This window comes from Talpa occidentalis, unplaced genomic scaffold, assembly GCF_014898055.3.
Source record: "Talpa occidentalis isolate TD23 unplaced genomic scaffold, MPIMG_talOcc4v2.1 talOcc4.16, whole genome shotgun sequence".
NCBI lineage: Eukaryota > Metazoa > Chordata > Mammalia > Eulipotyphla > Talpidae > Talpa > Talpa occidentalis.
Window position 1 is genome coordinate 33884775 of NW_023601653.1, and position 26863 is coordinate 33911637.

The window sequence follows — 26863 nt, forward strand, 5'->3', positions numbered from 1 at the left end:
CATCAGTCTACCTGTTCTGCTCCCCATTCTGGCTCTGGTGGATTCTCTCACCTTCCTGCACTTCTGACTGTACCCAGTGCTTGCATAAATAAATAAATAAGTAAACCTTAAAAAAAAAAAAAAAAAAGTAACAGAAGCAATGGAGATGCTTCCTATTAAAAAAAAAAAAATCCTGGTAGGGCCTCCCCTGGTGGTGCAGCGGTTGAGAGTGGGCAGCCTCCGCAGCGTTGGTTTGATCCCCAGCCACCGGCGAGGGTCCCAAATGGTGCGCAGACCTCTCCTGCCGCACCCGCTGTTCCCCTCAGCAGTATATTTCATCGGTCTGCCTGTTTTGTTCCCTGCTCTGGCTCTGGTGAATTCTCTTACCCTCCTACGCTTCTCCTGTACCCAGTGCTTGTATAAATAAAAATAAATCTTTAAAAAAAAAAAGGAAATATCCTGGTAGGTGCGCAGAACTCTTCTGCCACCCGCTGCTCCCCTCAGCAGTGTACTACAGTCTGCCTGCTCTGCTCCCCGCTTTGGCTCTGGTGAATTTTCTCACCCTCCCGTGCTTCTGACTGTACCCAGTGCTAGTATAAAATAAATAAAATAAATCTTTAAAAAAAAAAAAAAGAAATATCCTGGTATAAATCTCCAGATTTGTCAGTGAGAAATACAGCATGTGTTTTTTTTTTTTTTATAAGGATTTTATTTATTTATGCATACAGGAGCTGGGGTGAAGGTCAGAGATGCTGGGGGTGAAAGGATTCACCAGAGACAGAGTGGGGAGCAGAACAGGCAGATGCACCAAAATACACTGCTGAGGGGAGCAGTGAGTGAGACAGAAGAGGTCTGCTGTGCCATGTGGTCACCTCCCTGGCCAGCTGCAGTGGCTGCGGATAGCTTCATAGTGCTGCATCTTAACCCCTTGCACCACCAGGGAGGCCCCTATAGTGTGTGTTTTGAAAGAGATTAAATTCACTTAGGTTTCATTTCTTTTAATAATTTTCATAACAAATGAATGGTTTTTAAAAATTGTGTTTCTATTCCCTGTATTCTCATATATTTTCTTTGTGGCTTGTAGATATCAGTTGCTGTGGGTATTGGAATATGGTATTTTTCTGAGAAAGATGCCTTACTTTTTTAGCCATAATTGGAAAAGATAAAAAACTATCCATAAATTTTTCTTTTTATGTTTTTACATGCCTGCTCTAAACATTTACTTATGATTTTTCAAAAAATTAGACTTCATTCTCCCCTTTCTTGCCTTGCTTTAGATAAAATGAATCAGATATTTGTAAGTTAATTAGGTATGCTTAATTTATTTACTGGGTATTTGTGTGTATATTAGCATTATGAATGAAACTATTGATAAATACAGCAATTTTCTCATTTTTCATAAGTCATACAGATTCACATTCAACAAACATTGGACATTTACTTTTAATAGTTTTTCACGTGTAATTTGCTGTATTCAAACTTAATTAACTTTTTTAGAGAGAGATCAAACCTATAATTGCTAATGCAGTTGTGTCCTTTTGAGTACCTGAGCGATTGATGAATATAAAATATTTATCCTCTTAAATCCTCACCTGTATATCATAAATATGTTTTATTAAATGAGCTACTGGTTTATATAGTCTTAGTTCTGATGTGTAATCCCAATAATTTTGAAAAATATTAATATGAATTTTACTTCCTAATTAGGATTCTCTTGATGAAAGATGAATCTGTTTTAAAGAATCTAGTACAACAGGAAGCTAAGAAAAAAGAATCTGTTCGAAATGCTGAAACAAAGATTACAAAACTGACAGAACAGCTTCAAGCAACAGAAAAAATTCTCAATGTCAATAGAATGTTTTTGAAGAAACTTCAGGAACAAGTAACGTTCTCTTTTAAGATTAAGATGTTGTACTCCCAAGTTTACCAGTGGCCCAGATACCTTGTAGAACAAAGAAAAGCATAAACCAAAGCCATAAAAATATGCATAACCTATTATTTTTCCACTGAGGTATCATAGTGTAATATTTTAATTTTCACTTAAATTCCCTAAAGCTACTGTATTTAAGAAAGAGGTGTTTCTTCTACTAGGGTTTTCATTTACATTTTCAGAATTATCCTGTATTTTCAGATTCATAGAGTTCAACAACGTGTTACAATTAAGAAAGCTTTGACTTTAAAGTATGGAGAAGAGCTTGCTCGGGCAAAAGCAGTGGCTAGCAAAGAAATAGGAAAACGTAAATTGGAACAAGATCGCCTTGGAGTAAGTTGTTTGAGATATTTTATTTTTGGAAGAAGCTTCTGCTTTTCAAAAATATTTTTATGGTTCTTTTGAGAGTGATAGATGTATAAAATAAATCAAGCTTTTTCTGCATATTCAGAGAGAATAAAACTTTTTCAGTGATATCCATTTTTAGAAACTTGGTTTTTTACTTATTTTGTCTTAGCTTTATTTTTTGTTTTATTTTTTGTAGATCATAGATTACCTTGTAAAACTGTTGAAGACATTTGTAAAACTGTTCTTAATTGATTTAGTTTAGAATGTTGGTACTATATTGTAAGTATACCACAGTTATTTTACCAAAAATTATTTATCATAGTGATACAAAATGCTTATATCATTTTCTTGCCCAGCCAAACAAAATGATGAGACTGGACAGTTCTCCACTATCAAGTCCAAGAAAGCACTCAGCAGAACTAATTGCTATGGAAAAGAGGCGACTACAAAAGCTAGAATATGAATATGCCCTGAAAATTCAGAAATTAAAAGAAGCCCGGGCACTTAAAGCAAAGGAACAACAAAATATTACTCCAGTTGTGGAAGAGGAACCTGAGTTTTCTTTACCTCAACCTTCACTTCATGATCTGACACAAGATAAATTAACTCTGGACACTGAGGAAAATGATGTTGATGATGAGATTTTGTCTGGTTCAAACAGAGAGCGAAGAAGATCCTTCATAGAATCCAATTCTTTTACTAAACCTAACCTTAAGCACACTGATACACCTAACAAAGAATGCCTCAACAAACCTACTAAGAGTACTGTAGAAAAACCAGAGCTTTTTCTAGGGTTAAAAATTGGTGAATTGCAAAATTTATATTCAAAAGCCGACAGCTTAAAACAGCTGATTTTAAAAACCGCCACAGGCATGACAGAAAAGATTTTGCATGGTCAGGTAACAGAATATCTCTCATTCTCTATAAAGTTTGGAATTCACCCTATCTTTATTTGCTTTAGGGGATTATTTTTTTCTTTTGCAGGAGATTTCTGTGGATGTAGATTTTGTCACAACACAAAGCAAAACAGCAGACGTGAAACCATGTCCATTTAGACCCTACCACAGTCCTCTCCTAGTTTTTAAGTCCTACAGGTATAAAAGATTGAATAACCTTGAATTTTATGATTGGTCCTTGGTTCTTTTTTTTTTTTTTTTTAAGTTTTATTTATTTATACAAGCACTGGGTACAGTCAGAAGCGTGGGAGTGTGAGAGAATTCACCAGAATCAGAACGGAGAGCAGATCAGGCAGATGAAGTACACTGCTGAGGGAGCAGCGGGCAGCAGGAGAGGTCTGCGGGCCATGTGGGACCCTTGCCCGGGGGCGGGGGATTGAACTGGCACTGCAGAGGCTGCGGGCATCTCCTCAACCCAGCGCTCAACCGCTGTGCCACTGGGGAGGCCCTGGTCCTTGGTTCTTAATAATATTTTAACCTTGAGTATTTGATGGTAATGGGAAACAGTGAGTCCTGGTAACTGAAAAATGAACTTGTTCTTTTGGGAAAAATAAAAATTGGTTTTTTTGTTGTTAGACATGAGCCATATAAGGAAATAAAGTTTACCTCACACTTGGCATTTATTAATTCTAACCCAATTCTAATTTCTGGGTACTGGTGGAATTGTAGAGAGTTCTGAACTACTGTCAGAGTTTAGGAAATATCGCTGGAGTGTTATATGAGGATATTTAATTTTTGATTTCACTTTACTCATTCTAAGGAATGCATTGCCCAGCTTTCATTTAGATATTCTAGATACTTAACATTCTGGGAAGTTGTCTTTTTGGTTGTTGTTTTGTAGGACTTCTAGAAGTTGTGAGACTATTAAATGAGCATGATTTAATCATAAAATTGTAGCGTGCCTGTCAAATAGTAGTGTAGACTTTTGCCCTAGCTTTCTGTATTTACTGGTAACGTGGAGGAAATATTTATTTAGCATTTTATCATGTCATGAGCAACACTACTTTTAAATGTTAGGACTTCTGTTTTTTTTCTTTCTCTTCTCTAATTCAGAAATTTTATGTTCTGGGCATAAAAGTAGTTTGTCCCTATTTGTTTTCTGGATGGTTTCAAGAGATACTTTTGGTATTAAGTAATTAGGTAAAGAGTAAGCTCAAAGTATACAAGTTGTAATTGGAAAGAAAATAAAAATTTTCTTAATTCTCTGAGGCATGTATATCAGTATAATGTGCCTATCCACCTCTCTTCTCCTTAGATTTAGTCCATACTATCGAACCAAGGAAAAACTTCCTCTCAGCTCAGTATCATACAGTAATATGATTGAACCAGATCAGTGTTTCTGCCGTTTTGATTTAACGGGAACATGTAATGATGATGATTGTCAGTGGTGAGTAGTTTTTATTTGTGGACATCTTATAATTTGGAAGTTAGTTTTGGTTATTTAGCTTTGACCTGTATATGATTATCTGTTCCATGTTGTCATTTTATTTTAGGCAGCACACGCAGGACTATACACTTAGTCGAAAACAGCTATTCCAGGACATCCTATCATATAATCTGTCTTTGATTGGTTGCTCTGAAACAAGCACCGATGAAGAAATTGCCGCTGCAGCAGGTTTTTAAAGACCTCTTGTTCCCTAAGTGAAAAATTAGGCTACTTAAAAATTTTATATTCAAGTGTTGAGGACTTCTTTAAGTAGCTATAATAATTCAATGTATTGATCTATAACAATTCATCTACATCTGCTCTGTTCAGTACAGTAGTCATTAGCCATGTTTTGCTATTTAAATTTAATTAAAATTAAAATTTACATCCCTAGTTGCAATGGTAACATTTCAAGTACTCAAAAACCATGTGCGGTAAGTGCTTGCCAGGAAGACATTCAGAAATCAAACATGTCCATCATTGCAGAAAGTTATTGGGATAGAGCTCATCTAAATAGTTAAGTTTATTTAGAAGAATATATTAACATGTATAAAAATTTTGCTAATGATTTTAACATAGACCCATATTTTATTACTTTTTTCAAAAATAAGAGAATGTTAGAATTTTAAGTTATTTTCAAATCTACAGTGAAATACAGAGGACTTGATGTACTTTGACACTGTAATAGTAATGTGAATAAATATTGTTGAGCTTTTCCACAGATGTAGTACCAAATATTAAACCTTAAACTACAAATGTTTTACAAGTAAGGTTGCTGGTTTTTATTAAACTTAGTATTATCACAACCCATTGTGATATCATTGTAAGAACCATTGTAAGATCACTGAATCTATTTAATCTTTCTTAAGATGGAATTTTAATTTTCACTTAATTGTTTAGTTTCAGGAAATACTTTTCTTTCCCCAACCCAAATTGGGTGCATGATGTGTTAAAATTTGTCATAGTAGTTAATATAAAATAGACCTTGTTCTGTGAAATGCCATGGTGTTTCTGACCAATACCAATACCCAAATATTTTTCTTTAATTCTTAAACAAATATTCACTGCATATCCTTTAATTAGCCTCATCTCTGTAGTCCATACTTTCTACATTTTTTATGAATATGGTGTTGCTTTAATTTCAGAAAAATATGTTGAGAAACTTTTTGGAGTAAACAAAGATCGAATGTCAATGGACCAGATGTCTGTTCTCCTTGTTAGCAATATCAATGAAAGTAAAAGCCATAGTGAGTATATATGTCTGTCTGTCTGTTTCTCATATTCTCTCACCCAGACACACACACACACACACACACACACACACACACACACACAGGACCTTGTAGGTTTTTTTTTTTTTTTAAAGATTTATTTGTATTTATGCAAGAACTGGAGTACAGGCCAGAGGCTTGGGAGGGTGAGAGGATTCTTCGGAGACAGAGTGGAGAGCAGAACAGGCAGATGGACTGAAGACATTGCTGAGGGTAGCAGCGGGCAAGGCACAAGAGGTCTGCTATGCCATGTGGGTATCTCCCTGGCCGGCTGGGAATCAAACCCGTGCTGCAGAGGCTGTGGACAGCTTCGCAGTGCTGTGCTCAACCCGCTGCGCCACCGGGGAGACCCGCTTGTAGGTTCTTTATGACAGGAAACTTATTGGCATTATGTTCTCAGTATAAAATATAATTTCTGACTACTGTGATTGGGTAAAGTTTAGTGTTTTTTATTCTAAGTTTTGTTTGGATAGCCTTCAAAACTATAAAAAAAAATTATTTTATCAATTAACAAACTTGCCTTGTCTGCTTTAGCACCTCCATTTACAACCTACAAAGATAAAAGGAAGTGGAAGCCAAAGTTTTGGAGAAAACCTATTTCAGAGAATAACTTCAGTAGTGATGAGGAACAGTCTACAGGACCAATTAAGTATGGTAAGAGATAACTTAAGATCCAGAATTATCAAATTATGATGTTTCATCTTTATTTAAAACTTTACTAATCTTTTAATGTATGTGGTACCCTAACTTTTTTATTTCTATTGTTTGAAAATTGTGATGCCATTTGATGTTTAGGACACTAATAAAGTTCTTCTTTGTGCAGAACTGCTGTTAACATTGTAGGAAATTTTATATTCATGGCCTCTGCCCAATAAATGTAGGGATAACACTTAAGTAAATGTGACGGCTTCAGATAGTGTTGAACACATTTGTAGAGAGGAAAGCAGCACTGCTTCCATTTGAGGACCATTTCCAGATTTGTGTTCTCTTTGAGGGCAGTTTTCATTTTACTTCATCCTTGAGTCTGTCTTTTCTGACATACTTACAGAATAAAAATATGAGAGAACAAAGTAATGTATTAATAAGTGCCTTGTTGTCAAGTACATCATGCACTCTTATTTTATTTGCTTAATATAATTGTTCATTGTTTATAAATTAGCAAATATCTGAATGCAAGGGTGCTCTTATGTGATTGTTTACATTGATGTAACACTTTTTCTGAACTTAGATTTAATTATATTAGAGCTTTTATCAGGTCATGTTTCATACTTACAGTAGGGACCTATTGTTTGGCCATCAGAGTCCTCGTTTATATGCCTGTTTCCTGGTATAATATTTTTTTTAAAGATTTATTTATTTTTGCATACAAGAACTGGGGTACAGGCCAGAGGTATGGGGGTGAGAGGATTGACCAGAGACAGAGTAGGGAACAGAACAGGCAGATTGACTGACATACACTGCTGAGGGGAGCAGCAGGCAAATCAGGAGAGGTCTGCTGTGCCATGTGGGTAGCTCCCTGGCCGGGGATCGAACTCATGCTTCAGTGGCTGCAGAGAGCTTCACAGGTTGGGTCTTAACTTCTTGCGCCACCAGAGAGGCCTTTCCTGTTATAATTTTTAATAACATCCTCTTTCACTCTTAAATTGCTCTGGTTAATACAATAAATTATATGATTGCTTTGAAGCTATGAACTGCCGCATGCCGTAAGAATCCTTAGGCTTTTACATTATTTCGGCGATAAAGCCAATTATTTTTTCTTGGGTCTGTGGGTCACAGAAAGTGTGACGCTGATGTTATCTTTCAATACAGCCTTCCAGCCAGAGAACCGAATAAATGTTCCAGCTTTGGATACAGTTGTGACTCCAGATGATGTCAGATATTTTACAAATGAGACTGATGACATTGCTAATTTAGAAGCAAGTGTGCTTGAAAATCCTTCTCATGTACAACTTTGGCTCAAGCTTGCTTACAAGTATTTGAATCAAAACGACGGGTAGGTCTATTTCTAATCTTTGTGTAAACTGGTGCACATTTATATTTTTATGTTTGAAGTTTATTTCCTCTGGTAATCAGATTTCCTTCCCAGTATCAATAGAGTCTTTGTGTTTTTTTTTTCCCCACAAAGTCAAAAGCACTTTTTGTTTAAAAGATATTAGAAAAAGTTTAAGATTAGATCTTAAGTTGTACACATGGCTCAATGTATGGGTAATAAATTAGCTTTAGTTTTTAACTCCAGTAGACTCTTAATTTCAAGGTAAGATTAGCTGAAACAGTAAATACTGAAATATATAAGGATTAATTCTTGGATCTTAAAAAAATCAAGTGATCATTATCTCAATAAAATAAGATCACAGAACAGGTTAAATTATATTTTTATTAGAAATTTAAAGCTTATGTAAGAAACCACTAATTCTACTGAATTCACTTCTCTGTGTATATAGTGTTACGTGTACATTCAAACAAGGCAAAATAGAAATTTATATCACAGATGGCAGTGCCTATGCAGTTGTGTAATTGCATTTTCTAATTTCTATTTTTTGGTAGTAGATATAACTCAAAAATATGTAGTAATTGAAAAATTACAAAAATTCAGGTTTTTTTAAATAATAGGCTAATCTATCTTAAAACTTGGTATAAAACCTTTTAAAATACGGTAGCGCTGCAGAATGCTAATAACTCCATGCATTCCTGAGTTTGGTGCTTATTTAACTTTCCTTATGTGTCGTTTTCACATTAATGGGATAAGTTACAGTGTTTTCTTTTCTGACTCATTTACTGAGTGAAGGCCAAAAGAGCTGTACATTATTTTATGAATAGGATCATGAGAGACAATTATCTTCTCTAAGAGATAGCAAACCCTTAACCGTTGAAAAGAATTATTATATTGAAAGCTTTGATTTTTGTGCTGGCAGTAGTTGGCTTTGAGGGAGAGTTGTTTAACTTTTCCAATTCCCTGATCAGTCTAAATCATAAAAGGAATTGCTGAATATGGACATATAAAGCACATTTGAGGTTGATAATCTAATGTTTTTACAACATTGTTTTTTATCTGGTAAATGCTCATTCAATATCTACTTAAGAAATTGTTGGGTCTTTGGGCATTCAGGATCTTTTTTGGACAGATGTGATTTTAAATCCTTAAATCTACCACCCTTTGTCATAGGTGATTTGTGCTTTTTTTGGTGGGGTCCAACAGAAAATGGAATTAAAAAATGGATTTGGATTAGCTCAATTTAAAAGCATTTTTAAGCATTTTTAAAAAGATGCTCCTTTTTCTTTTAAACATGTAGGGTAGGTTCACAGTCCTTGGATTCTGCATTGAATGTTCTGGCTCGAGCTTTGGAAAACAACAAAGACAATCCAGAAATTTGGTGCCATTACCTCAGATTATTCTCAAAAAGAGGAACCAAGGAGGAGGTGCAGGAAATGTGTGAAACAGCTGTTGAATATGCTCCTGATTATCAGAGTTTTTGGACTGTGAGTAGAAAAAATAACAAAGTCCTCTGTGTGTGTGTGTGTTCATAATTTTGGGGGGGTCATCTTAAATGTAAGATGTCACATAATCATATCCTTATCTGCTATAATATCCTAATTTTCAGGGTCTAGTAATCTTAAAACCATTCCTCTGGCTCAGGATTGATTTAGACTAAAACAAGGAGAAAAATAATTTAGTGAAAAGGTGACTTTTTTGTTTTTAATGTTTTTGGTGAATAAAATAAAGATCTCGGGTTTTTGTTTGGGCAAACTTAAGTGAATTTGTTGCAAAGCTGCTGAAAAGTTTTTAAAAATTTCTGATACTTTGTGTAACATCTTAATGAATATTTTGATCTTATGTCTTCATTATTTATGGAAATAATCTGTAATTCCACCAATATGGAACCTTGTAAAAATAATGAAGATATGGTTAAAAAAAATAGGTTCTTCCTCATTCTCTGAGAGAATGGGATGTTTCCTACCCTGGCTTAAACTTAAAATAATAGAATGCATTGAAATTGGCTGAGGATGGACTAGTAGCTGAGTACCTTAAAATAAGTGATCGATGTTTGGCATGGCTGGCCTACATCCATTTTATTGAATTCAACATTCTCCCTTCAAAATTTTATGATCCATCTAATGCCAATCCTTCAAGAATTGATCCACTTGCTGTGCGAATAGTATGTGATAAGTGTGAACTTTTGGAACTCCATTGTAGTCTTGCTGCCATTTATCTATTGATTTGAGGAAAGGGGAAATGAAACTGCTTCAGTGATAATTTTGAGGGTATATCTATATTGCTCTACTTTCCATCTGATTCTGCTTTCTAACATGTACGACAAAGGGAAATCTATGTTACAGTACTCAAAGATGACTATACGTTTTTATAATTACCCTTTTTGTAGAAACTGAAAATTTAATATACATTATCTTAATGAAAAGTAAAAAATTCTATAGTTTTACAGTTTATTCTTATGAAGCAGGATTAATTATACGAAACTCTTTTGGACAGTTTCTACACTTAGAAAGCACCTTTGAAGAAAAGGATTACGTATGTGAGAGAATGGTCGAATTTCTGATGCAAGCAGCCAAGCGGGAAACATCAGATATTCTGTCCTTTCAGCTTTTAGAGGCCCTTTTGTTTAGAGTTCAGCTGCACATATTTACTGGAAGATGCCAAAGTGCGCTTGCAATTTTACAGGTAAACATTTATTACAGCATTTTGATTACATTTTGTAGAGAATTTGTATAAGATCTAAAGCATTACAGGTAATACTGTTTAATAGTAAGAGTGCAGGCTTTGCATTTGGATCCTTGTTCTGCAACTTACTACTAGACTGTGTGATGTTGGGTAAGTTTGTGACTCTCTCTTCACTTACTTAGTGGGGATTATATCTTTATAGATTATATATAGGGTTTAAATGAGAATAATAAGTGGGAAGTACCCACCAGAATATACTTGAAGATTCAAACCATAAGGGAAAGAAGTCCACAGTGAAAACCTGTGTAGGTTTTTGTTTTGTTTTACTACATTTTGAATATCAAGGCACTTTACATGCACAAATGAATTTAATATTTTTTTATTTACTATGTCAAACTTTAGTAAAAATTCTTAATCTGCTATTCACATAAATTGGTGACTATCAAAATTTTGACTTAGGTATTTAAGAACTACTTCAAAGAAATACAACACTCAATTCTTCTTAGCCTTTTTTTTTTATTAGAGTGTTATTAGGAATCATAATTTTTAAAAAAACTCTCCCAGATTAATTTTTCCTTTTACCTAGAATGCATTGAAATTGGCTGAGGATGGAATAGTAGCTGAGTACCTTAAAATAAGTGATCGATGTTTGGCATGGCTGGCCTACATCCATCTTATTGAATTCAACATTCTTCCTTCAAAATTTTATGATCCATCTAATGCCAATCCTTCAAGAATTGTTAATACAGAACCATTTGTAATGCCATGGCAAGCCGTTGAGGATGTAAAGACTAATCCTGACATGCTGTTAGCAGTTTTTGATGGTAAGTACAAATGTTTATGAATTATTGAGAACATCAGATAATTATGATTTTTTATAATTAAGTGGAATAAATTTATATTCATAAAATAGACGTAGTTTCATCTTTTATATAAATGTTTGTTAAAAAAATTTAGGATTGAATCAGAGAAGAGGAGCACTGGCATCTGTGAAAGCCAGGATCTGTACTACATTACATAATTAATTTTTCTAATTATGGCAAAGGGTAAATAGGTAGATAATATAGATTATATAGATTCAGTGAGTTGATTGAATCAGAGAATCAGGTAATTTTTTTTTTTAAAGTACTCCATTAAATAGAAAGTTTGAAAGATTTTATCTTTTCAAACAATATTTTGTCCCTCAGTGAGTTTGATACTGTATACCTAACGAAGTGTCTGCTGAGAAACACAAGGTATAAAGTGAGTTCCTTTCTAATAAGAAGTATATAGCCTGGTGAGAAGATACGATATACATTTGATAAAATTATTAAATATATAAGGTCATGTAATTATGTATTACTATGTAGTCTAAATCTACTCTTACTGAAGAGACTTGGATATGTGATTTATAGAATTAAATGTTATAGGCCATATACCGAATGGGGAGAGGTTATTGTAGATTGTCATGATTGAGGACGTCTTTATAGAAGGATTGGGACTTAGGGTTAGGCTAGACTTTTTGAAGCTTGACTATGATGTGACATAGTGGGCTGCCTCAAAGATGGGATCCATATCTTATTTTTATCTATATTTTCCAAGGACCTATAATATCTGACAGTGTACTAAGTCCTTTGTAAATGTTGAATAAGTGAAGAAAGGAAAGAGGAAAATTTTTGGTAGGGGAGCTAAGTAAACAAAAAGCAACAAGTAGATAAGGAATTTGCAGTGGATTGAAAGATTAGAAGAAGGGAGAATTCTTAACCAAAGTAAGAGTTAAATGCTGAAGAATGGTAAAAATTAAGCTTGATAAGTGGAATGATACCAGGTTTCCAATATCATTTTAAGTGCGGTAGACTTGATCGTAGTAGAGGCTCTCTAAGAAAGAAAGAATAGTGTTGAAGAGAAAGGATACCAAAGGTAGGAAAACCAAAGAAAAGCTGATGGCAGCAACTGAGGTGTACACAAAATAAACTGGGAAAGAGTGATTGTTAGAGACTTCTGAAGTTATCACAGAGTTGTAGGGGTTGGATCAAATGTCAAGGAAGAACAGATGGAATAGTCAAGATGATTTCATAATTTTTGACATGGGAAATGGTAAAAAAAAAAACCCTGGTAAAGTGAAAACACCAATTTGGGATAGTAGAAATGGTATTTGTGAATAGTAATGAGTCATCCAGTGGAAATTCTTGTTTGCAGATGGAAATAAGGTTTATCTTAAGTGGATAATATTGGTTAGAGAAATGGATTAGAAAGTTACTAACACAGAAGTTGTTATATTACAAAATTCTTTATAGTTTTTAATGTGCTCTTACAATAAAATATCCAGTATTTGAAACTCTAAGCCATTTTCTCTGAGAAAATGAAGATGAGAGCATAGCAGTAAAGGGGTAAAAGGGAACATAGAGTCAGTGAATCCAAGAGGAAATATAATCTCTTGGAAACAGGCAAGAAGAAATTGAAAGGAGGAGAGCATTATCAAATGCTAATCAGATAAAGGAGTATAGAGTGTAGCTTATAGGTTTGGTTAGATATGAATCCTTTTAAGTGAACTTAAATGGGTAGTTTCAGATTCCACGAATCTGGGAAATCATACTACAGTTGAGCAAGGAGGAAGTGACCAATGAAAAACAATGCACCCTTCTACAAGAAACAGCAAAATCATGTAAAGGAGTTTTCACAAGGGGTGGGGGGAGTGTGAAAGGAGTAAGGAAAGAATGTAGCTTAGAGGAAGTGTGAAAGGAGTAAGGAAAGGATCTAGTTTAGGAGAGACATTGAAAAGACTAAAGAATAGCAGAGCAAGTCATCTTTTGAAAGTGGTTCAGAGAAAGATGAAAAGATTCACCGACTTCTTTTTTTGAGATGAGATTAAAGGAATTTGGATAAAGGCAGACATTTATCTAAGTGAGAACATCAATAGATGCTAAGGCTCATGTTGAATGATTTTATTCTTACCAGGAAAGTGAAGGTACATGATTGAATTTTAGGAATTTAGAGATACCTAAAATGCTTCCTTTGTATAAAAGCCAACTCCTTTTCAATAAAGATGAGTAGTGATGGTCAAGCAAAGGGATAACCATCTTTTCTCATTGATATCTTAAGAGTTTGAACAACACAGCCAAATAATTTGTTCTGTTTAATTTATGTTAATGTTATGTATTTGACTAGATGCAGTAAAAGCTTGTACAGATGAAAGCCTGACTGTTGAGGAAAGAGTAGAGGTCTGTGTTCCACTTTACACAAACATGATTGCTCTGCACCAACTTCTAGAGAGGTAAAACTTCATCGACAAGCTGTTAACCTTATTGAAAATTTATCTTTTCATGTATTTAGATTTTTTTTTTAATTGTTAAGGTATGAGGCTGCAGTGGAGCTTTGTAAATGTTTATTGGAATCCTGTCCCATGAACTGCCAGTTGTTGGAAGCCCTTGTTGCTTTATATCTGCAAACAAATCAGCATGATAAAGCCAAGGCAGTGTGGCTTACTGCATTTGAAAAAAATCCTCAGAATGCAGAGATTTTTTATAATACATGCAAATTCTTCATCTTGCAGGTAATATAGATATTACCCATAATTCCTAGATTTTGTGTTTCATATTTTTTTATTCATCTTTTAAAATGTTTCAGGCCTCAGCTGCTACAGGAGGTTTTCCTGGTCCTTTCGCCCTTTGCAAACTATGTTAGGTATTCCTTCTCTCTCTGCCATAATACCCTGTGTATGTAGTTCTACCATTGCACTTATTCAATTGCTTTTTAATTTTGTTAATATCTGCTTTATTTATTATACTAAGAAGTCCTTGAGGGCCCAGACCATGTCTTATTCATATTTAGAGCCTTAACACTTAGCACAGTGCCAAAGATGTAATAGGAACTTGATAATTGGTGGATGAAACTTAAACCTATGGTGTATTGGGTGTTAAACTGTTTAATGGTTAGTTGAATCTATTTAGAGATCAAATTATGAAGTTTTCTGTACCTCTCCCTACACAGGTAACAATCTGATCAGCAAATCTGCGGGGGTGGAGGAGGCTTTTTCCTTCTTTGAAAAGTTCTAATTAAACACTAAACTTAACATATCCCTCCTCCCTCTTTTTAAAATAGAATCGAGGAGATAATCTTCTTCCATTTTTGCGAAAATTTATTGCATCCTTCTTTAAACCTGGGTTTGAGAAATACAGTAACTTGGATCTGTTTCGGTAAGTTTGTAGAACTCTTGGTTTATAAAGGATGAAAGATAATATAGTTCAGTGGAAAGACTTACCTTTTTTTTGTGGATTATATTTTTGGAAGATTAAAAAAAAATACCTAAACATCCTCTCAATAGAACTATTTTGACTAATATGATTTAATGAAAGTGGAAAATGCTTTACATTCTAAATGTTTTTAGATTAAAGACACCATACAGAGGAAGGTTTATATGCCATGGTGACTCATTTTGCTTTTACATTATTGTTACTGTTAATTTTAGCATTTCATGCTATAGCAATGAATTATCCTCAGATAATCTCAGCGGAATTTTATAAAATGATTTAATTTGACTTGTGATCTAAAGTTGGGTGTAAGTAATATACCTCTTCATGTTTTGTTGAGTAAGAAGCTTTAGAGAATTCTTTTCTCAGCTGTCACTTTCTCAATAACTTATGTAGAACTCTGTATTTACTGCTTTTATTTGTTTTGCTGTGAATTCTAATAGCAATAAGAGGCCACCACAGCAGGTTACATGATGTAGACAACATAGAGATGAATGGGCATAACTGTGTTCCAATAAAGCTCTGTTGTCAGTATTGACATTAATGTATTTTCTTCAAAGCATCATTCTGGAAGATGTTGGTAAATATGATATACATACAAATTCAGTATATTTAAGGCAGGGGACTGAATTGGCTAAAGTTAGATTTTTTTACTGATCTTAGAAATGATCAGACTTCTTAGAGCCTTTAATATCCTAAATGTGTCTTTTCAAGAGGAGGGTACAATTTGCAGTATTTCCCAATCTTATTTGATAATTGTCCTCTTTTTCATAAGTACCTTATAGATCAGTATGGTACAGACTACACATTGATGTTATGTGTAAAATTAAATCTATAATGGTATGTATTGTCTGTGTATGTGAGAGATTGTTTACAGATATCAGGAAACTCTTGAGTTTCTGTTTTACAAAAAAGTATAGACTTTATAGGGAAGGTATTAGATAGGTAATCTAATTTGTTCTTAGTTTAGGTATTTATGGTGATTTGTTTAATTTTGGGGCTTGAATAAAATTCATTTAGAAGAGGAATATAAAATCATAACGTTTAGAGTAAATATGTGATGCTAAAGATGGAAACAAAGTGGTATAGTAGATGGAAATAAAGTCTCATTACTTCTTAAAAATATTTTGAGGAAATTTAAGTTGAAACATGATTTTTAAAGAAAGTATTATCAACCCATGTGTGCATAGTCATAATTTCAACCAAAAATTTTTTCCAGGTATCTCTTAAATATCCCAGGACCACTTGACATTCCAGCCCATTTATGTAAAGAAAATTTTGATGATGAGATGTTTAACCACCAAATTCCTTATTTGTGGCTGATTTACTGGTGAGACATCTGCTGTGGAGAGAAATGCTACATACTTGACTTGGCATTTGTTATTTATTACTGAATTAATTACACAGTGTTAAAATTGACTTGATGTTAGTCATTGAAACAAAATTGAAGGGATGCTAAGGTTTTTCATAGTAAAGAAGAAAAATAAAAAAGGATTCTGTTATAATACTACTTGATATGTTTAAAATAGACTTCATCACTTTTATCTGATAAAATTGAAATGTAGACCTACAATACTTTCCTTCATTTTTCAAACAGCCTTTGTCATCCTCTTCAATCAAATGTTAAAGAGACAGTGGAGGCCTATGAGGCTGCACTAGGGGTGACCATGAGATCCGACATAGTGCAGAAGATTTGGATGGAGTAAGTTTATTTGCTCTTAGTAAGAATGGGGTTTGGAATAAGGGGAAAAGGGCACTTGGCTTTCTTGGTGAGGGAATTACTGATTTAATTATTCTGTATTACAATATTTTTCTTTTGGCAGTTACCTTGTCTTTGCCAATAATAGAGCTGCTGGATCCAGGAACAAAGTCCAAGAATTCAAATTTTTTACTGACTTAGTGAATAGATGTTTGGTTACAGTCCCTGCCCGATACCCCATTCCTTTTAGCAGTGCTGATTACTGGTCCAACTATGAATTTCATAATAGGGTAAGAACTTAAAATTTTTTTCTTTAGATGTTTGTACAAAGCGAGGGAACTTTAAAAAGACAGCAAAACTTTTTGTATCAAGAGAGCTTTCTCTAGGACTACTTTCCTTGTAGTTACTATTATTTTTGACCATGTTTCCTACTTTTCAAACTTTAGAAACAGCTTTTAAGGTTCAATTAAAGTGTTCATATTGATTGTTCTTTGGAAAATTTAACATTGAAGTGAAATTTCAGAAACATTAAGGTTCAGAACATGTTAACTTGAAAATAAATAAGAATGTGCTTATATAGTATAGTTGCTCTTTTTGTTAATGTTCTCTGAAGTAAATGTAGCTATAGATAGGGCATTAGAAAAATGGGCATGAAATCAGATGTCGTTTAGAATTTTAAGAGTAGAATCTGAGTATTGCTGTATTTATAAGTTGTCTTACAGGCTCCGAAGCAAAGATTTTTTTTGTTTTCAAAGACCCTAGTGTAGACTAAATAAATGGGGCTTATTTATTTATTTATTTTTTTGGTGGGGTGGTTTTGTTGCTAATTGGGATAACCAGTTACTGTGCTTTGTACCTCTATACCATTCTTTATCCCAGGACCTCAAACTTCTTTATGGACATTAAGTCATTTATACACGGGCATTCCATGAGCAAGATGTGGCAGGTATTATTAGCCCTATGACTTGCCCAGCTATACGGCAAGTAAAGGTAGACTCAGGAATGAAAACCCGGACCTCTGGCTTCTTGTCAGTGTTCTCAGTCCATGACTCATCATTAGACCATATTTCCTAATTCATACTTGGAAAGTCACTAATATAATTAATGGTAGGATTGTACCTCACAGCATCATGCATTATTCTAGTTTATGCATTCATGTCTTAAAGTCCATTTGATTTTCTCATTAAAACACATAGGTAATTGGATTTCACATTTTTGTGTATTTACTTCCCTCCCCCTCCCCACAGGTTATTTTCTTTTATTTGAGTTGTGTTCCAAAGACCCAGCATTCCAAAACCTTGGAACGGTTTTGCTCAATTATGCCAACTAATTCTGGACTTGCACTGAGGTAAGAAAAAACAAATTTCTTTTGGTTCTTAGCTTGATATATAGTATAGGCTCTTCCTTTAAAATCATTCTTGTAAAGTTAGTAAGAACAAGTCTGTTCTTTCCACTATTTCCTCACTGATATATTACTGTTAATGTCCGAGTTAAGTGATAAATAGCTAGTCATGTAGAAGTCAGAATATAAAGCTGTGCAGATTATAAGGGGGCAAGTAATTGAAGTAAAGTTCACCTGTTTTGCTTAAGCACCCACTATCCTTAGACATATGCCTTATAAGCAGTCTGATTTTCATGGTAAAGGAGTCTTACTTAGGAGGCTTTTTAAGTCACAGAGATAACAGCCAACGTACACATATTTTGGGTTACTATGACTTGTTTTCATAGAGGTCAGTTGCTCTAAATATTAGCCTGCCTTAGATTCTGTGGGATGCTTATTTAAAATGTAGAGTTCAGGGCCTCCCTGGTGGCACAAGAGGTTAAGTCTCAGCACTGTGAAGCTATCCGCAGCCACTGCAGTATGAGTTCGATCCCCGGTCACGGAGCTGACCCACATGGCATAGCAGACCTCTCCTGTCTCATCTGATGCTCTCCTCAGCAGTGTATTTCAGTCAGTCTTCCTGTTCTGCCCCCCAACTCCGTCTGGTGAACCCTCTCACCCCCACACCTCTGGCCTGCACCCCAGCTCTTGTATGTGTAAATAAATAAATAAATAAAGTCTTAAAAAAAATAAAATGCAGAGTTCTGAACTTGGGCCCTCAAGCCACATTTGAGAAACACATGTTCAGGGATTTCATACATTCATTTACAATACCTAAGTAAGCATTTCTCTCTAATGTTTCTGTTCTGATAGAGTAAAACCATTTTTACTCCAAGAATTGTACTTTTTGAATTAAAAAAGGTACCCTGCATAATCATTCTTGGGCTTTTACTTATTCAGTCATTCCCATTGCACCCAGTTGTATCTTACAGTTTCCAAGTTTGTTTTATGGATCATAAGGTGCACAAAATATTTATCTAATATTCACCTGTGTTTTAAAGTATTGATATTTACATTCCACTTAGCATGTAAGTGGGAAAACATGTAAGAGATTGAACATATTCAGGGGCCTAAGTCTGTGACAAAAATAGCCATAGTGTTTTAAATAAAAATTTCTTAGTAAGCATGCTAATCTATAGACACTCCTCACAGAAATTTGTTTTATAAAATATCACCTTGGTAAAGCATATGAAATAAAAATGTGCTCATGTTTTGAGTAGTTTCTATTATGGTAATACCTGTATTTCAAAATGCCTTATTCTTGGTTTTGTTGGTAAAGTCCCAAAACACACATTTTGTTACTTATTATTTTTTTTTTTTTAAGATTTATTTATTTATACAAGCACTGGGTACAGTCAGAAGCGTGGGAGGGTGAGAGAATTCACCAGAGCCAGAGTGGGGAACAGAATAGGCAGACGGACGAAATACACTGCTGAGGGGAGCAGTGGGCGCGGCAGGAGAGGTGGGTGCCGCAGGAGAGGTCTGCCCGCCATGTGGGACCCTCGCCGGCAGCTGGGGATCAAACCGGTGCTGCAGAGGCTGTGGGCAGCTTCGCAGCCCAGTGCTCAACCGCTGCACCACTAGGAGAGGCCCTTATTATTTTCTTGTGGCCATCTTTGTCCTGTTTTTTTTGTTTTGTTTTGTTTTGTTTTTTTTCTTTTTCCAGGAAAATAGAAAACTTAATAACTAGCCACTGTACTTAACACTTAGCTCTGGAATTAAGTATACTCTATTTAATAAAGAAAGAAAAATACCAGGAAATGGTATCAATACAACAAATCACTAGTATAGAAAATTTGGGGGAGGGGACTGACTCAATGAATATTGCTTAGAGAGAATGCTTTAGTATCCTAGAGGAATACGTGGACATTATTTTAGTTTGTTGAAGATGACATGGGTCTTGACCTCCTGCTGCTTTGTCCTGTCCCAGGGTGATTTTTATAAGAGGCATTATACAAATACTGAATAACTTTGATGGAATTTGACCAAAAATTTTACCTCATCAAACATTCTATACTCATACAGCACATTTAGGGTCCTCTACACTTGCAATGCTTTGTTCATTATCCTGAATGTACTTTACAGGCTACTTCAACATGAATGGGAAGAAAGCAATGTTCAGATTCTGAAACTTCAAGCCAAGATGTTTACATATAATATCCCAACATGCCTGGCCACCTGGAAAATGTAATGCAACAATCATGTACATGTTTTTATAGCTATTGCTTTTATTTATAAGGTTTGCTCCAGACAGGTAAATCTGAAATGACTTTTTTTTTTCCCTTCCTGGACCGATCTCTATTCTAGTTTAGATTTGTTTTTGGCACTTTCTGAGGTTTTATACCAAGAATGAGGGAGTGCCTCTAAAAGCAAAATGGATAAAGTTTTAATTTTCCTTGAAGGAGAATATTTAGGTAACAATATTGCTATCCAACAAATCTGTTGTACACAATTTAAGACCATCTCTCTTGAAAATGGGGGATATCCCCCTGCTCTGGTCCGATTTCTCATTTCAAAGGTGTTAGTGACAGATACATATATATATTTTTTTACTAGAAATTATGCTATTTTTTCATGAACGTTATTTATGTTCAAAACTCTCGTCTACTTCATTCTTGTAAAGTTGATAAAAATTGTTGAATTTTTCTTTTCACTATAGGTTACCCTCCTTGGAAGTTTAGCCTGTTACTTTCAGGAAGTTTTGTACTCAGATTCCCACAGTCAGTATTCTGCCAGTACCTCATTTTTGTTCAGAGATGTATAAATTTTCTTTTCCCTTTTCTATATTCCTTTTTTCTCTTAGAGCCATTGCTGCTGAGATTGTTCTAAAGGGGCAAAGAGAGGTAAGCCATAATTGAATAGCAGACGGGTCACTTTTTTAAAAGCTACTCTGCCCCTTATGTTAGCCTCTCAATTTAAAAGATTTAAAGCCTAGAAGTTAACATTCTAAGAACTCTAAATGTTTGGAAACTCTAAAACTGAAAGTAGCCATTTTGTCTTGAATGTTACTATATTGCGGAGTATAATTCTTTAAATAGTTGGGATTATGAAGGTGTTTTTCATCGTGTTTCCTGATGGAATTGTGTATATATCTATCTTATAGGTCCATCGTTTATATCAGAGAGCCTTACAGAAGTTACCTCTTTGTGCATCACTGTGGAAAGATGTAATGCTTTTTATCTTTTATTTCATCTTGAAGTTTTCCTATAAATTTTCTGCATGTGCCATATCCATTGATGTGGTAATGCTCTAAATCTAGCCAAGTCTTACTTCTATGCTTCCCTGTCTTTTACAGCAACTCTTGTTTGAAGCATCAGAAGGAGGTAAAACTGATAACCTGAGAAAACTAGTTTCCAAGTGCCAAGAGATTGGAGTCAGCCTAAATGAGCTCTTAAATTTAAACAGTTACAAAACAGAAAGCAAGAATCACTGAACACTGGGTGCAGTCAGTTCTAAGTCCTTATAATAATTGCCAAAATTATTTGAATGATCCTTCAAGATTAGGCTGATCCCTGGCTAAGGTCTGTGTAAGACAGACAAGCATTACTGATCATATCAAGTCCCCTACAATATCCTATCCTCAAAACCGGAAGCAATGAACATGACCCTCTTCGGTTGGATAAATGAACTTCCTGTTTGGCCTGCTTCTAGGCCCTGCCAGATTCTCATAACATCATGTACGTAAGTATAGTTCCTCAAAGTGACTGACATTTATTTTAATTTTGCTTTGTTTTTGTTTTTATTTTTTACTCTTCCCCTTTCCTTTATGTTGTGCTATTCCTGATTCACTTGACACTCTCTGATGCCTGAGAGATTCTTGTTTGGGATTTAATTTCCAGGGCTGTGTTTACAGTAAAAAACAGGCAGTCCCTCTTAGTTCTTCCTTTTTAAACCTTTTGAGATTCTTCATTTCAGGATTTAAAACTTAAGCAGTCCATCTTAAGGAAAGTGTAACTGCCATGGCCACAAGTCTGCTAGTTGCACTTGAATGCTCTAACAGGGTGGTTTATTGCCCTTTCTACGTTCTGGACTCCTTGCCGAGACTGTTTAACTTGAAGATAAAGAAACTATTGCAAAATGCCAGTGCATCAGAACCTAAGAGTGGTCAAATATTATGTGCAATTTTTTTGTAAAGAAATTTTAATTTATAATAAAGTTTAACAGTTTAAAGAACAGTTAATATTTGAACTGCTTTGTATTGAAATACTACTTTGTAGTATTGAAATTGTTTATAAACAAATATTTTTAATATAAGTTAACTTTTTAAAAAAATGTTGCTGTCTTTATTCACTTTTCACACTCTGGTCGGAAAGGGTTGAAGTAGGAGATACGCATATTCACTCTATCAATACCCTCTTATCCTAAACTGCTTTCTCATAAAAACATTCCAGTGATTTTTTAAAATTTACACAAAGATGGGTCTTGTTCTGATTTGAGGACACTGAATATAAAGGTTTATACTCTCTTTCACTTCCTTAGTCCCAAGATCTCAGCATTTAGAAAGTGTTTTCCAACTGTTGCTTGAGTGTTTTCATAGTGACATGCTGTTTTATGTTGCTTATCAATATGACCAAATATAAAAGAGATCTTGCTTTTTGTTTTCAGTCTACACTAGATTGGGTAGCAAACTTATTGGTGATGCACACATTGCCACAAATCTGGTCTCACAGCTACAAGGTAATCTAATTATTGGAGACAGAACAGCAGCTTCATGAAATACTAGGCAAATTTGTACATCTGCACATTTGTATAATACTTAGTCAAAATAAAACCATGTTTTGAGACCTTACTATGTGCCTGCCAAGACTATATTTGGCTAGGAAGTGCTGCTTGACAAAATCAAGAACAGAACCCATTTGTCTACTGTCTTTCATTAAGCCTAATTGATTTTTGTCTAAAACCAAAGAAATTTGGGTGGGAGATAGTATTCCCAAGAAAGTATCCCTTTCTCATAAAAGGTTAACTATTTAACCTTGAAAGTTTTCTCTCCATGCATTATTTGAAAACCATTGATAGGTACTTAGAAAAATGTTTCCACTTCTCCCCTATGGTCTAGAAGTTTTGGTGCTAACTAAAATGTTTCAGTAGTTTTCTTTGCGGCTGCTAAATTTTCAACTTTTGTATATTCTAAAACCTGCCATTTGTTGTATTAACAATTCCATCAGCATACCCTTTTTCTCTTTCAGAAAAAGAATGCTTTGCATTATTATACAGAGCTGCACACAGGCCGTACACTGTTAACAACTCCAGGGGTCGCCATTCACATGTCATACACAGTCATGCAGGCAGAGGCCTGAGCAGCTGTTTCTTTTTTTGATCAGTTGTCATACTGCTATTTAAAACATGAAGCTATCTTAGCATTAAAGATACGTGGTTACCTTTTCTTCCTGTAGTTTTTACAAACTCACTTTAATCTTCACAAAAAAATATTAAACTACTTAAGTGTATATATTCCTGTTACCCTTCCATAATTCAGTTTTATTTGATTGTTTTAAGAAAATATTAAGCAAAACTTAGGACTAAAGATAGTATAGTAACAAGAATATAGTATTTATACTTGTATGCCTAAAGTCTATCTTTGGACAGAGAAATGTCATGCAATGGAAAAAGATTAGTCATTGAGAACCGCAGTCCCTTGTGCTGCCCCACTGCTCTGGGGGGAAAATACACAAAAGAGGCATTTTAGGCTGTGGGGCTTTATCTCTGATAAAAGAAGTGGTATGGGAGATTGCGGTATATTTTTATGTGTTTTTCTTCATTTTAGAGAACAGCCTAATATTTCTATTTGCCTTTTAACGGAAAGTGGACCTTGTAACATTGTTGTCATTGGATTATCTGAGGCGGTTTGCTTTCAATTAAAGGGCATATAAACCTACATCATAAAGCAAGCAAGAATCTCCAGGTGCAACATCTAAGAGCTAAAGGCACTAAGCAGACAAGCAAAGGGTGATTAAGACTGACAACAAATGTAGAGGGACTCTATTGAAGATTGTAGTTCAAATATTTATTTTTCAAGGTTGTTGAAAAAGTGGAACATGTGGCTGTAATACAAAGCAGAGCCAATATTCTTGCTTAAAGCTGTCATGTATTTCACAGATAACTCTGAATTTCCTGAAGCCTGCTTCTCATGTCTGTGTTAACATTAGTGCAAGGGAAGAATGGGGAAGTAGAATTTTGGTGGCCTTTCAAGTTTGGGGATTATGCCTACTAATGTATCGTTGCCCCTCAGTACAAATTTTTTTTTTTTTTTAGATTTTTTTTTTTTTTTTAATAGAGGCATGTTTTTCTTTATTTATTTGTTTTGCTTGTTTGTTTTGTTTATACATGCACTGGGTACGGTCAGAAGCGCGGGAGGGTGAGAGAATTCACCAGAGCCAGAGCGAGGGGCAGAGCAGGCAGAAGGACCGAAGTACACTGCTGAGGGGAGCAGCGGGCGGCAGGAGAGGTGTGCGCGCCATGTGGGACCCTCAGAGCAGGCAGAAGGACCGAAGTACACTGCTGAGGGGAGCAGCGGGCGGCAGGAGAGGTCCGCGCGCCATGTGGGACCCTCCTCCGGTGGCTCGGGAGCGGCCGGGGAGCAGCCGGGGATTGAACCGGCACCACAGAGGCCGCGGGCAGCCTCGCAACCCAGCGCTCTACCGCTGCGCCACCGGGGAGGCCCCCCTCAGTACAAATTAGCAGTGATTATAGAGACCATTATGGAAAAAGAGCTGTTGAAAAATATCTAAGTGAAAGACTTCTTAATGTAGGTGGTAGAGCTGAGCTGAAAAAGTTGTTTTTTCAGCCTTTGTTCCATATACCACTGAAAAATACCCTTTCTTTCTACAGGTGTTCTTTAGTTGTACATTTACTCATTATCTCAGGGGCCAGTGAAGAACCACCTAAGGTCATACTGTCCTTCCCTGCCCTCATTCCCATCTGTCACCACCACTCACATAGCCTTCCTCAGTAATAAGTATGCAGTACTTTTGGAGTACTCCTTGATTGAGATCTCTGCAATAAATATGAAAGTTTTTGTTTCCTCTCTGACATCTTTGAGAGTTAGATAATTTTGTCTTTCATAGATGGTAAAATGGACTTTGAATTTGTCTCCACTTTTAGTAAGAGGGCCAACATACCACATTTTCAGTGGTCCCTCAGTAGAGAATCAGACTTTTCTTTTTCCATAACCAGTTTGAGCTGCGTGCTAGACATTCCCAATAACCATGAATAAACACGACCCTGAGGATACTTCAAATGTCAAACAGAAGAGTAGAGTTTATGCCAAGGAAGTGTCTCCAAATTTGGGTTGGAGGTTGGGAAAATCTTTCTGGATGGAAGTGAATTATTGGCTAAGTCATAAAACAGGATGAAAAATTGAGGCCAGTAAAAGTACCATTTTCAAAAATTATCTGCGACAAACCTGAATATTGTAGGAGGGCTTGCGCATGTTTAGAACTTGGCGTTTAAAAAAATTTAATAAAGTTTGACTTTGTACTAAATAATTCATAAACAGTTTGACATGATGGAAGGTAAGACACATAAAACTCATTACCCAGAAGAGAGCAACCTCGTTATCCAGAAGAGTGACCTCTTGAGAATACCTTGTGTTTCTAAATCCACATGCACTTGACTGAGTTGGAGCCAATCTTATCAGGCCCAAATTAAACAGCCTTGATGTGGGAACTGATTGTAATTGCAACTGTGGCTATTCATATTTTTTCCCCTAATTTCTTGGGTAATGCATGAATAAAATTTCAAGAGTCATTAATACTAATTTACAACTTCCAGAGTTACTAGTACCCACAGCTTGAGTCACATTCCTTTAAGAGTCAATGATTAGTCTGTCGATATGGAAGAATTACCTGAAGGGAGCTTTCCTCAACACTTTGATTTTTCCATATACATATTTTATCCCAATACCAGAAATTTTTTAGTCGGCATGGGACTCAGTAATGCCAGGAATAACATTGTCAGTTGGGGATCAAAAAGTTCTGCTTGAACTTTGAAGGAATATGTGCTTTCCGGTTTCATCAAGAAAGCAAAAGATCCAGAATATCTGAGGTCAATTCAATTGATCTTCAGTGTGACTTTGTGATGAGTGCTGGTGGAACTGATCTTCAGTATGGCTTTGTAATGAGTGCTGGTGGTTTGAGTTTTCCCCTCCAGCTGTTTTAAAGAATTACTGTAAGATTTTTTGCACAGAAGACCTAGGGTGTAGGCCAGAGGTGCTGGGGGTGAGCGGGTTCACCAGAGATAGAGTGGGGAGCAGAACAGGCAGATACACTGAAATACACTGTTAAGGGGAGCGGGGGATGAGACAGGTTTGCTGTGCCATGTGGGTTATCTTCCTGGCCGGGGCTCGAACTCAGATAGCTTCCACTGTGGTAGCACTGAGACTTTAATCTCTAGGCCACTGGGGAGGCCCTCCTTCCAGTTTAAAGACGCAACTCACTGCATAGAAGATAATAGGATGTTAAAAATACGTGAGTCAGTTATCACCATATCACAATGGAATATTTTTAGGTGAGACTTTAATACATTTTGCACAATTTCATTAAAATATACACTAATACGATTCTCATGGCTATTTTCTATGAATTAAGTAAAAACCTAAATCAAAATATGAAAACTATTTGTACAGCTGTTCAAAAAGAATATACTACAGTTGCCCTTAGTAATTTAAAAGCTTCAAGACTGATTAGCAACTCAACCAAAACCAAAGGTGGGTTTACAATATTGTTCGGTTGATCAAGCAAATTAAATTTTGCAAATATTCTTACCTAATGATGTAAGCCTTGTGAAAGGATGATGGCCAACAGCCTAAAGGAGCTGAACCAATTAGGAAGAGTGATTAGAGGACTGGTGAGCTATTTGCATTAATGGAGATAATCAGGGCATCTGCTGCCAAGGCCAAAACAAACACTCAACTTGGCACATCACAGTCAAAATTATGGGAGTGCTTGTGGATGGGTTTGGCACTTCATGCT

General features: G+C 35.4%; 1 protein-coding gene across 1 annotated transcript in view; it reads left to right on the plus strand.

Moving 5' to 3' along the window:
• The window catches only part of ZFC3H1 (zinc finger C3H1-type containing), a 47127-nt gene extending 24970 nt beyond the window's left edge, over positions 1 to 22157 (plus strand). The window contains exons 13-35 of the mRNA XM_037513982.1: positions 1687 to 1861; positions 2111 to 2242; positions 2614 to 3156; positions 3242 to 3351; positions 4469 to 4600; positions 4707 to 4828; positions 5785 to 5886; positions 6445 to 6564; positions 7720 to 7903; positions 9201 to 9387; positions 10397 to 10585; positions 11172 to 11409; positions 13733 to 13838; positions 13919 to 14117; positions 14666 to 14760; positions 16034 to 16144; positions 16412 to 16516; positions 16638 to 16803; positions 17761 to 17861; positions 19980 to 20081; positions 20698 to 20737; positions 20998 to 21060; positions 21190 to 22157. Coding sequence (XP_037369879.1) covers positions 1687 to 1861; positions 2111 to 2242; positions 2614 to 3156; positions 3242 to 3351; positions 4469 to 4600; positions 4707 to 4828; positions 5785 to 5886; positions 6445 to 6564; positions 7720 to 7903; positions 9201 to 9387; positions 10397 to 10585; positions 11172 to 11409; positions 13733 to 13838; positions 13919 to 14117; positions 14666 to 14760; positions 16034 to 16144; positions 16412 to 16516; positions 16638 to 16803; positions 17761 to 17861; positions 19980 to 20081; positions 20698 to 20737; positions 20998 to 21060; positions 21190 to 21327 — 3460 coding nt within the window. The 3' untranslated portion in view covers positions 21328 to 22157. The remainder of the gene's footprint in view (positions 1 to 1686; positions 1862 to 2110; positions 2243 to 2613; positions 3157 to 3241; positions 3352 to 4468; positions 4601 to 4706; positions 4829 to 5784; positions 5887 to 6444; positions 6565 to 7719; positions 7904 to 9200; positions 9388 to 10396; positions 10586 to 11171; positions 11410 to 13732; positions 13839 to 13918; positions 14118 to 14665; positions 14761 to 16033; positions 16145 to 16411; positions 16517 to 16637; positions 16804 to 17760; positions 17862 to 19979; positions 20082 to 20697; positions 20738 to 20997; positions 21061 to 21189) is intronic.
• The last annotated feature ends 4706 nt before the right edge of the window (positions 22158 to 26863 follow it).